The 12,891-nt window shown below is 35.1% G+C and overlaps 1 protein-coding gene across 1 annotated transcript; it reads right to left on the bottom strand.

The window, feature by feature from the left end:
* Window positions 1-777: 777 nt before the first annotated feature.
* Window positions 778-4,425, bottom strand: LOC107551903 (thrombospondin-type laminin G domain and EAR repeat-containing protein-like). Its single transcript, XM_016233670.1, has 3 exons — window positions 4,034-4,425; window positions 2,539-2,728; window positions 778-1,396 (listed from the first exon to the last, which is right to left on the bottom strand). Exons 1-3 carry the CDS (start codon window positions 4,313-4,315, stop codon window positions 1,071-1,073), a joined length of 798 nt encoding a protein of 265 aa, XP_016089156.1. The 5' UTR covers window positions 4,316-4,425; the 3' UTR covers window positions 778-1,070.
* Between the last annotated feature and the right edge of the window lie 8,466 nt (window positions 4,426-12,891).

The following is a 12,891-nucleotide window of genomic DNA, read 5'->3' on the forward strand; positions in this document are numbered from 1 at the left end:
CTGTCTTGTTCACTAACCACCCGCAATGCAGTTTACCCATCTGAAGTGGAATGGCAGAGGATTCCCAAATCCAGGTGTGAAAAACTTGTTGTATCTTTCCCAAAAAGACTCATGGCTTTATTAGATCAAAAGGGTGCTTCTACTATATACTGAGCAAAGGGTCTGAATACTTAGGACCATGTGATATTTCAGTTTTTCTTTTTTAATAAATCTGCAAAAATGTCAACAATTCTGTGTTTTTCTGTCAATATGGGGTGCTGTGTGTACATTAATGAGGAAAAAAATTAACTTAAATGATTTTAGCAAATGGCTGCAATATAACAAAGAGTGAAAAATGTAAGGGGGTCTGAATACTTTCCGTACCCACTGTACATAGACTATATCTTATCTTTCCTTTAAAGGTGCGGTATGTAAGTTTTTGACTCTACTAAAGCATAATAATACCATAAAATACCATGCTTAGTTAACATACTTGTTTATCTGAAAAACAATGCTACAGTCATTTATTCTCCTTTGAAAATGTGTGTTCCGGGCCGGAATGTCGGTCTCTGTTTTGGTTTGTGAAACCCGCCCACTGCCAGTTTGCCCGATTGTATTTCGGCACCCCGGGTTGCCAGTTGGCAGAAAACACAGCTATTTCATTTCATTCATCGTCAAGTGCGCTCGTTCCTGTTGGTGTCGTCAATCTGGCAACCTGCGTGTGCGTCAAGTCTGAGGAGGAGGGGCCGGGTGAAAAAAACCCTCTCCAATATTTTGAATTTGTAATAATGTAACTGCAATACCTAGTTCAACCACTTTTACAGTGGTTAAAGCTATACTTAAACAACCCCAGCAATACTACATGTCCCAAGGAGATTCTGTGAGAACAGGTGTCGGGTAACTTTAAAATAACATGCTGCAACTGCTAAACACCTACATGAGTCCATCATTCATCGTTTTTTCATTTGTTATGATTTTCCACTTCATTTACCTGCAATATAATTCTTATTGTGCAACTGGGGATAGAAATGTACCCCATTTACCCCAGTGTTTCCATTCAAATTAAATAAGTTCTAGATGATCATCAAGTTTCAGAATGAGCCACTTGATTTTAAGCCATCAGAAAGTTCCAGTGCCTCGTGTCCATCACAGGCATTTTGAAATGACATGCTTTCTAAACTCACCCTTATAGTCTGAAAAAGCTGAAAAGCTCCACCAAGCCAGATGTAGATGGATGAATCTGTTTGGGTGGAGGTGCCATCAAATGCATTGGCCACTGCTAGGAAGTGGTAGGGCCCTACGGTGAAAAATTCCCAGTCATAAGCTCCTGATGTCGAGATGGTTTGGTTCACCTCAAACGTCTTGGTGCCTGGGTTCCACTTATAAACAACGCTGTCAATGTTGTGATTGCCATTCTCTAAAAGGGATGACGGGAACATAATGTAAGGGTTATAATATTATAATAAATGTAACTACTGGCACCTATTTTGAGAGCAGTAACAAAATGAAATGCTGATAAAAAATCTACTGAACTGCACCAGAGGCTCCAAATTTATCAGTCCATACACTACCAATCGAAAGTGTTAATTTATGAATTTGAAATAAGTCTCTTATGCTAACCAAGAGTGCATTTATTTGATCACAAATAGAGTAGTTTTAGAGGAAAAAAGTGTAACTGTACAGATTTAACAGCAAGATATAAATGAGTTTTTGAGAAAAAAAAATTAGAATTGTGAGATACAGACTCGTGCGGTTTCACTTTTACATCTAACAATTTATATTTTTTTATATCTCGCAATTTTTTATATCTCAAATTTTTTCCCCTCAGAAATCTGAGTTTACATCTCACAACTGTCTTTTATTCCACCATGAAATAAAAAAGGTAATTGTGTTTTTTATTAAATCTCACAATTCTGAGAATTGCGTGTTTATATTTAATTCTAAGTTTAAATGTCACAATTATATATTTATTCCTAATTACAAGAAAAAAGTCAAAGTATAGTGAAATATAAATTCAGAATTGAGAGATAAATAGTCGCAATTACTTTTATTTTTTTATTTTTTTTCCATGGCAGAAATGGGCTTCCATAGAATTGCGAGATGCAAACTCAGAATTCAGAGGAAATAAGTCAGAATTGTGATATATAAACACAGAATTGCGAGATGTAAACTTGGAATTGCGAGGCAAAGTCAGAATTCAGAAGTCAGAGTTTATATAAAATTGCGAGACAAATGTCAGAATTGTGAGATAAAAAGTCGCAATTACTTATTTAATTTTTTTTATTCTGTGTCGGAACAGGCTTCCATACAATATTCGTTCATTGTATGGCAAACGTATCTTCAAATGTCAAATATTTTGTGATGAACAGATCAAAGAAAGTCATATGGGCTTGGAAAGACATGATGCTGCTGAGTATGAATTTATATTTTTCGGTCAGCATTTATGGAGTGGGGTGAACTGAGAACCATTAAACAGTATTCTAGGACAGTTATGTATAAGCCTAGCTAGGCACCGAGGAAACACTTGGTTCAGCCCCAGTGCACCATTGTTGGACCAACCTGTTCTGTGATTAGCCACAGCTAAAAAAGCTTCATTATTAATATGAAAGGCCTCCCAGTCACGAGCGCTGTGTGTCTCCAGGGTCTGATAACGCACAAACTTCAGCCTCTTATTACTCCACCGATAGATCACAGACAGCTCTCGCTCTCCGTCCGCTGGGCCCACGGAGTTCGACACCGCCAAGAACATCTGGCACACATACAACACACACAGTGATAAATGAGCCTGATACAGACAAACAGAGATAGAGTTACGCTTATCAGTCAGCCCGTCATTTGGCTATCATGAATCCAGCTCACTAAATTTAGAACAGTGTGAAGATCAGGTGGTAGATATATAGTCTAGTATGAGTCATAATTTCACTCAGCCGAAGAGTTTAGTGACGCTTTAACTGATATAAATACAAACTCTGTGATATAATGATGATGATTATAGTCGTAAGGGGCTGCAGGTTTCAACAAAGAACTTTTATTGCTTCCTATTCTTTATAATTCAAGATCTGTGTGATATCAATTAAGACTAAACAATTCCACTGCAGACAGACAGACGTGTAAATATGATTCATTCAGGGAAGGGAATTTCTGTGATTGACTACACTAGTGATTTAAAGTTATTGCATACGTTTGTACTGAGTGTAAGAAACACCACATCAAAACACACCTGTCTCCTGCAGTGCAGTGTAAAGTCTGTTCTCTGTGGCTCTATGCATGATTGAGTGGAAAACATGCAGATCACACACATGGTACTGAACTATGTCTAGTGTATCTGTTAATCCAGTCACAGTTCTTACTGCCTCACCTCAGGCTTTTTCTGCCAGTAATTCTTTCCTAATGAAATGCCAATCATTGCTCACTACAGCTGCACTGTACAACCTTTGCCTGTTTAACAGTTTCGATGTCACTGATGTGACCCTTTTTTTAAGACTGTGACTTCAATAAACATTTTACGTTTTCAAATTCTTAATTAAAATTAATGAAGATATTTTTAAAATGATTGTTTTTTTAATATACTGTATATATTTTGAACTATTATTTTCTGAATTATGATAATTTTTCTGTTCTATCAAGTTTTGTTCTTTTTTTTAATAAGAGACAATTATTATTAAAACAGATAAAAATGTCAAACTTTCAGCAATATACAGACCTTTTACAGTTTCAATTTCATTCAAATGAATGTTTAAACAAAAATGTCTATGTGATATAACTGAAAAATGTAAATGCTGAAATTCTTGGAAAATAAAGAAATGACTAAATAAATATTACTAATATTTGAAAAACCTTAGTCACCAAATCGAAATCAGTACAGCGATTTTGATTTGGCAGACTAATATCTTCTAATATCTTCTTTTTACATATTAGACACTTAGACACTCACAATTTTTTTAAAAAATCTGATTAACTTGAAATTATAATTATGTGTAAAGTCAATATTCATGGTGTTTGGAAAATTTTTACTTGACAGCTGCGCCACTTAAAAGTTTTAGACTTTTCTCACCTTCCGCCCTACAGTGAATTGCTTCCATGCCTGGGCTTTAAAGGTGCTGATGTTCTGGTAGAGCTGGAAGTGGCCGTGGTTCCAGCGGTAGATGGCAGAGCCCGGTTTGTTAGCCCGATGAGCCATAGCAGCAAACAGCCCAACAGAGGGGATCTGGAAGAGCTCAATGTCCAGAGTCTCTGAGGTAGTGTAGAGGTCCTGGTAATCATCTACATAGTCTAGTCTGTCTTTCTCTGTAGATTGAATAGCATTAAAAAGAGTTGCTGAGACTTCAGCTGCCATAGTTCAAACAAAAACGTGTCCAAAAGGCATTACCAGGATTTTTCATGGTAATCATAAAACACCATGGTATTACCCTCTGATATCACCACCATTGCGACAGTACTTTTTGGTAAAGGTGCTGATCCAGTATGCATATGGTTAAGAATGATTATTAGATATGAGATTTATATGAATATTGCATGTTATTAAAGGTAAATGTAACATGATTTTCTAAATTAAAATGGCAGACTCTAGCAGTTGTGTGATTGTTTAGACTGTCACAGAAACTCTATCGTAGACCTCTATGTATAAAGTGTTGATACAGTATGTATAAAGATATACTGTATATCCAAATATCCAACTTTATTCGCATACATACAGTAAACTCACGTAAAGCCAAAGTATATCGAACTAGCCTACCCGTGATATATTATATAGCTTATCTCAACTGCTTTTTTCTTTATGTTGTCGCAAAATATATATACTATATTATGCCCAGCTCTAATCTGATAAATGTGACTATAAGGCATGAAGATATTTATATATTGCAAACATTAACAAAATGATTTTCGCTAAAGCTACTTTGAAACAATGTGTTTGTGAAAAGCACTATATCAAGAAATTCGTATAATTTACAGTGAATAACCGTAAATTGACATTCCCAGAATTCCCTGCGTTACATTTCAAATTTGATGTTTTTTTGTTGAAATAACTATGTTTCTTCTTAGTTTTTTCTTATCAGTTTTGTATATTAGGGTTGTGTGTTACACCTAATGTTGTTAAATGAATGTTTATTGCATTATTTCAGTTTCATGTGTGTTACCATGATGGTGTTTAGCATTTGTGTTAATGACACTGTGTACCTTCTATATATGTTATTATTTAAAAGCTGCTTGTGATGGGCTTTGGTTCATCATGTGACTTTCTCATCACCACCAGCATTTGGTGGTTATCAGTGTATTACAAAGGTACAAAACAGATTTCAGTACTTCAGTAGGTTGGTATATTAACATTATATCAGTTAATGAAATTATGGTATTTAACTGTAAATTTAATTTAAAACCGTAAAACCTAAAACATTGCTATCGTATTTTTTACAGTAAAATTCCGGCAACCACAGCTGCCATTTTTTTACCATAAATTTTACAGTGTATGGTTAGCATATATTTAAATAAAAAATAGTGTAGAATAATTTTTTCAAAATATTTTTTCTTCAAAATATCTTCATTTATATTCCACACAATGAAAGTCAATGGGAACTGAACAATCAAATGTAAGACAACGTAAACTATCCTCTCTCTCTGAACTCAATATATGCTAACTATATGTCGTAAACAGTGACGCTCAATTAAACATATTTTTGGAAATTTAGAATATATCTAGTTTCAACCTTCATTTACCAAAAAATCTTTCAAGAGGCAAGAAAATACATTTCCAGCAGTTTTACAGTAGCCTACATTTATGTGTAATATGTTCACACATGTTATAGACAAGTTTTTCTTCTAATTTGACACATTCAGTGTTATTTTAGTATCATTGTGAATTTGAGATATTAAATTTCAATTTTAGTCATTTTAGTTTTAGTTATTTTAGTACAAGCTAAAGGTGACATATCATGAAAATCGGACTTTTCCACTTTCTTAATTTCCAAACTACAAATAAATGTGTATATGCTTCAAATGAGAACACACACACACACTGATGGCAAAGAGATGTCATCTATAGATGTTCGGTGACAGGACTGCAATTCCCTATACATTCTCAACATTCTTTGGTTCATCCACATTATTGTGGTATTTACAGCTTCTATTGTAATAACAGTCCTTCAACCGAGCTCATTGCCCTAATTATGGACCATTTAGATGGTTTGTTCTTGACATACAAAAGTAATATTTTAAAATACAACTTAAGGAATTTACTTTGGTAATTCTTTTTCATATTGACATTTTTCATTTTCTCATTTCTTTTGCATTGGTATCTAATGTAATTGCCTTTGTGGTATGAAAAGGGGAGAATTTAAGCCCCAGGGATGTTGCCGGGTTTGGGAAGAGTTTCCCATTTTTCCATTTTAGAGACCAAGCCGTGAATCAGCATGACAACATGGATATGCCACCAGTCTTGTGTAGCTGCCCATCATTCATAGTGAAAGCATTTGTGTGGCACAGATTTCACAAATTAGTAGGGATAGTTCACCCAAAAATTTATTTCTGTCATCATTTTCTTACCCTTAGTTGTTCCAAAAACAAAAGATATTTTGAAGAGTGTTGGTAACTCAGCAGTTTCTGTTCCCTATTGACTTTTTCCACACTTTGGAAGTCAGTGGGGACCAGCAATTGTGTGATTACCAACATTTTCAAAATATATTCTTTCATGTTCAGCAAATGAAAGAAAGTCATAAAGGTTTGGAAAAAAATTGAGGGTGAGTAAATGATGACAGAACTTTTATTTTTGGGTGAACTATCCCTTTAAGTGACATTCTGGTGGTCTGTGTGATGCATGCCTACCATGTTTTTAATTAGAGTGTGTGATAATAACAAATCAGACTTTATTGTGTGAAAATGAAATATAATTTTTTACCAATATTGTGACTACCCTGCAGTGTCATTTCCACCATAACAAGCAGTTGTCCCTAATAAAGTCTGATAAAGTGGCTACCAAGGACACTACCATGTCAATGAAATAAATTCTCAAGAGAAATATGAAACACAAGATGTGTGAGAAAACTAAATATCTAGGTTTTCTTTTCACATGTCATTTCCAATTGACCTATAATGTTGTAATTATGTGAAAAGTGTAAAAATATCATCTAATTGGGTGTGATTAGGATAAATAAAATTCTAGCTGTAAAAGTAGTCTAGTAGTTTTCGTCCAAAACAGTTAGAATTTTTGTTACAATTTCCATAATAATTTTCACCACAATTGTGACTGAAATGGGGGAAATTAGTCCATATTTGAAGAACAACTTTTCTATACACACAATACACACTCAGATTGAGGGTTTAGTTTCATTCAAGATCTTTACAGTTTGGACCTGATCTAATCTGAAGAATTTTTTTAACGAAGGAAGTCAGTGTATACTGATAGAGAGCTAAACATTTTAGTACCAGGGTCATACAACACAGAGAACGCAAATCAACCTTATTCACCTATTGCATTAAAATACTGTTTATTAGAGAGCAAATAAGTAGGGTTATGTGCGGTATCTCACCTGTACAGGGTTTCCATGGCACTACGGTCACACTTTCTGTCAGTGGCAGAAGAAGCAGAAACAACTGCAGTGCAAGTAGGGAGGATAAGGATGGTACCAAATTATGCTGTCCTTCCATTAGATGTTGATTTGTCAATAAAAATGTCCTTACAAACTTTTGATTGCCCACAAAAAAGTCCAAAACATGAAATTCAGAAAGTTGTCTGCTGGTCAAGATGCCTTTATGTCCTGTATTCTTTGTTCCTTGAACTGTCCAGAATAGAGTCTGTCCCTCATTGTTTAATTTTAATAAAATAATAAGTTTAACACAAATGAGCCATTCCCTACTTAATAAAGTTTTTTTTTTTTTAATTCACGAATATGTGTGATTTGCACTGGGTAATATCTCGATACACAATACAAACTAAATGAAAATTCATGCTCTTCTGTACTACTTCTCAGGAAAGTCCTTCTTTTATCCACTTAAATGCTAATCATTAACAAGCAGTTCAAACTAGACAAAATACTCAGAAAGCTGTTATCAAAGTCCTGAACATTCACAAGCCTGTGCTTTTCCCCTCTTCTTCCCTTCTGTTCATGTGCGCAGAGACGTCCAGAACGCAGCAGCTAATTCACCTGTCAGCTGCAGGGTCAGATGAGCATGCTAACAGATCACAACTACAACTGAGATCTCAAGTGGCAAAAGCTGTGTATTTAGAGAGACATTCAAATGAAACCATATCAACACGAGAGGAGGGGCTCAGAAGGAGGTACAGAGGCTGAGAGAAAGGCAGACAGACAGAGAGAGAGAGATTTCCTGCGGTCCTAATCTCAGTGTTTCAGTGCTTCATAACCCTCCTCCCTCTCTTTCTCTCTCTCTGCTTTATTTTCTGCCTCTGGGTGGAGTCTGATCTGGTTCTCAGTCCCACCTTGTATTTTTTTTTCTCGTGTTGACCTTTGCTGATCTGCACTCAAAATTCTTCTTACCAACATGTGCATGTACATTTGTCACACATCAATTTTCTTAATCTTAATTGTTCAGTCTTTTTAAGCAAGATCAATTATTTGAGATGCAGCATTGTATAATAACATATTTATAACACATTTGGAATTAATTGGCCATAATTTGTTAGTGCAAACTTAATTACTTTCAAGTCAAGTCACCTTTATTAATGTAGCACTTTATACAATACAGATTGTTTCAAAGCAGCTTCACAGTAATAAACAGGAATACAACAATGCATTTGATCATTTTGGAAAACATTATGGGGAGATTACGTTTGAATGTTCTTGGAACATTCTGAAATAAGTAGTCATATTTAAAGGAACACTCCACTATTTTTGAAAATAGGCTCATTTTCCAACTCCCCTAGAGTTAAACAGTTGAGTTTTACCGTTTTCGAATCCATTCAGCCGATCTCCGGGTCTGGCGGTAGCACTTTTAGCTGCAGCTTAGCATAGATCATTGAATCTGATTAGACCGTTAGCATCTCGCTCAAAATTAACTGATCTCCAAACCATGCAGCAGAGGCAACAGGAACAGGAAGTCACAATGTAAAATAGTTCGGTTTTATAATCCACTGTGAAGAAATGGCAACTCCAGATCTTTTTAAATAATAATACCACACCTTTTCTCAACAAGCTGCGTGATTTGAGGGATCACTCATGTTTGTTACATCCCAGCCTAGTTTCCCCAGCAGTTGTTTTCGGTCTTTCCCTCTTCTGGTACATTTTGGGATGCACAACCCACTAATGGCTAAATGATGTGGGTTTGACTAATTAGTGAGGCAGGTATTACAGCTAGGGCTCACATTCATTGCACACTACAAATAGGCTTGATAAGTTGTGCGTTAAATGCTAACAGTCTTACAGTTCTACTTATAGTATAGTTTAGATACCTTACCTGTAAATATGCGAAATAGTCATGCTTGCCTTAGTAATCTTTTCCAAAGTACAACAGACCACTCAAGATCACTCACTACAATAGCATGTTTGCTAATAGTTTGTGAGCTAATCTCAACAACATCGGAGGCTAAAGACCAGCATGCAGTTCACATGACCCCACTTCACCTTTGTCACTTAAGTCTTTTTCACATCAAAGCTGGCAGAGAAGAAGGAACATTAGGGATGTTAAAAGGGGAGGAACACAGCAATTGAAATTCCTTTGTGAGCAGCACAAAGGCCTTTGACAAACAGTTCACTTGTAATATGTAGTGGATATTAAAGCGCTCTACTACCAGTTCATGAACTCCTGACACAATCCTGCCTTCCTAACCTGCATATTTATTGGAGATAGGCTAATGCTATTTTGATCCCATTAGAGGAAAGTCCATAACAGACTTCCAAGACAGCCCTTATCATAAAAATAGTGGTTCAGTGCATATGTTCTCATACAACTTGTGTTACTTCATAGTTTTGATGACTTCCCTGAAGATGTGACCAAATTGTCCACCTCAGTTTGATATTTGACAAACTATTTTAAAAGTTACATCTTTAATTTTTCACATTTTTGATGGCCAGATTGTAACCCCCCCCCCAAAAAAAAAGTTTACATTTATACTTTTAATGGCCAAATTGTTGCCCCCCAATATTTGATGTTTGACAATATATGACAAGAAGTTATGAAAGATCCATTGATGGCCAAATTGTTTTCCCCAATATTTAAAATTCTACAATATTTTAATAATTTTCGACAATATTTTGGGTTAGAAATATAGGGTATCATGTATGTGATTCATGTAATTCATAACTGAATGCAACAAGACACGAAGCATTTCTCCATTTAGAAAATATTAGGCATAGAAAATATTATTTGCAAACAATTATTTTTGATAAAAAAAAATCGTATTCTTGTTATTTTACTGTTCTTCTTTCATTTTCTTTACATGCCTAAATCCTTTAATTAATTCCTTTAATTAAAAAGACCTTTGAAGTCTTTTTAATATAAAAAACAACCCCCCAAAAAGAAAAAAAAAATCAAATGTAAACAAGTCAGACGGCTCATTACAAATTAACCAGTGTTCTGTTGGTTGATACAGGTCAGTCTTGACGTCAGTCTCAGGGTTGCGTGAACTACAAACTGGACTCTAGTGAACCTGTTGCAGATGAAATTGTTCAAGAATGGTTTGACGCATGGTGGAGTGAGGAGGGAGTGAATGAGAGAGGTGTGTGTCATATTAGTTCTTCTTTGAAAGCTGTTGTGGTCTCACGTCTGACCCTGAGGCTGAGCTGTGCTTTGAGCTCCATTTATGTTTCATTATCAGCACTGTGTGTGAAGTATCAGACATGTTTAGACAGGGAAACTCATCAGCAGGGTTTGTGTTCTCATTGATGAGATTCCAGAAGAGATGGACACAGTCTTCTTCTTATGAATTTGATATGTTCAGTGAGTCTGATTACAAGTTACAAGTCTGTTTTGATAGGATTGTGGACAGAAGAGATAAAACATAAATAATAAATATAGCCGTCAATACAGTAGTTATAGCAAAATATTGGCAAAATTAAGAAAATGCTTCTAATGCACAATTTTGATAGTGTTGGGTCTCCACTTGATGCTTGATGTAAAATCTGGTTGATGAAAGTTGAGAATTGTGTGTGTGTGAGCTGATCAGAGGCATAGCTGGTTTGTCAGCAATGACAGCAAACTCATCATATTTGACATTCAATTACAGTAATGTGTGGGAGGTGATCACCGTACAGAAGAACAGCTCTCATAGCGCTGTCAATAAAGACAACCTGCGGTCTGTAGTATGCAGATGGTGAATCAGATACACATGGAAGCAGCTGTCCTATAATGAGCCCCATCAGTTGATATGCCAATAAGAAAAACAAGAGCTAATCCAGCCTCTGATGCGGTCAGATTCTGCAAATCCTGATTGAGCTTTGCCAAATCAAACACGTTTGATATCTACCTCTAGTTCACTGGAAAGTTGTTACCTGAACACGTGCATCACCATATGTTTTGGGGTCAATATTTTTTCTTTTCTATTATTTATTAATTTTAATAATATAATAATAGTTAATAGTTTTATTCAGCAAAGTCGCATTGATAAAAACAAGTGACAGTAAAGACATTTATAATTTTTCTAAAGATTTCATATAAAAGTCTTCGGTTTTCTTTTGGAAAATTGTTTTATATATATATATAGAGAGAGAGAGAGAGAGTTGTTTTTAACAAGGATCATGTGTGACACTGAAGACTGGAGTAATGATGGTGAAAATTCAGCTTGCATCACAGGAATAAATTACAATTTAAAATATACTAAAATACAAAATCATATTTTAAATTGTAAAAATATTTCATATGATTGTGTTTACTGTATTTTTGATTAAATAAAAACAGCCTTGGTGAGCATTCTTCCAAAAACAATTAAAAAAATCTTACAAGCCTTTGAATAGTAGTGTATTTAAAAATAAATTCTACATGGCAAGTCAAATGAGTTTTGTTTTTATGTCAAAGCAAACTAAACTGAAATTATTAAATAAGGAATTTTCCTAATTGGCAGCTTACTCCACTCTACACTACTACAGAATTATCTTGTATGAATTAATCAACACTGCAATCTTTTCCCCACATATTAGACACATTTGCCTTGTGTGCAGAATTTTTTTCCCCCATCTGTGCTGGAGCAACATCAGAAGTGTACGGGAAGCAATTACGGATTTGTACGCATTAATATAAAAACAACTGAAGGGGTTCATAAATCACAAACATTTATTGATTTTATTGGCTTAACAATCCTTGAGAACAGATGAAAGGCAAAAAATCAAATACAGAATTTAAAGATTTTTTTAATTAGCATAATGGTGTAAATCAAACTTTCTGCCGAGGCTGGACCATTCCAGCTTACTACTACTGAATCTAAAAACCTCCATAAAAGCAAAAAGTGAAATTGAAGAAAACCACTGACCTATCTGTGCATTACCAAATTTCAAAACATTTTCATATTAAATATAATCAAATGTTTTTTTTATCAGAACATATATTGAAGTTGCATCCATAGGCATGATCTTTTTTTCTTATTCCTAAAGTATCATTAATATAATCTGTTCATAAAAAAAGTTGAAGCAAGTATGTGATAGTCTCAGTCACTGCCTCACGATGCATTTTATTAGAATGAGGCATTAAAGCATGCATCAGCATACTGTCAGTAAACCAAAGCTGCATTCCGTTGCTTAACACATGGATCTATGGACAGGTAACCGGCATGACAAAGAAACCGGCAGCCCAAAACGGCTGTGAATAACTGTTTAGTGTACTTATTCAGTGACTGATAGCTTGGCTCTCTTTTAGAACACTGTCCGGTGAATGTATAACGTTTTGCCTTTTTCTTCAAAACCCATTTGTCCAACACATCCACCCAAACACAGGAGGGGAGGACTGGGGAGAGAATATGAAAGCCTGGATGGG

This window comes from Sinocyclocheilus grahami, unplaced genomic scaffold, assembly GCF_001515645.1.
Source record: "Sinocyclocheilus grahami isolate Dianchi unplaced genomic scaffold, SAMN03320097.WGS_v1.1 scaffold437.1, whole genome shotgun sequence".
Lineage (NCBI taxonomy): Eukaryota > Metazoa > Chordata > Actinopteri > Cypriniformes > Cyprinidae > Sinocyclocheilus > Sinocyclocheilus grahami.

What these genes read in the sequence shown, in the direction of transcription:
- LOC107551903 (XM_016233670.1), bottom strand. Translation starts at nt 4,315, where the DNA reads ATGGCAGCTGAAGTCTCAGCAACTCTTTTTAATGCTATTCAATCTACA. An exon ending in AATTCACTGTAGGGCGGAAG is followed by an intron (nt 2,729 to 4,033) that starts GTGAGAAAAGTC and finishes TATGTGTGCCAG; the next exon opens with ATGTTCTTGGCGGTGTCGAA. An exon ending in TGTGGCTAATCACAGAACAG is followed by an intron (nt 1,397 to 2,538) that starts GTTGGTCCAACA and finishes CATCCCTTTTAG; the next exon opens with AGAATGGCAATCACAACATT.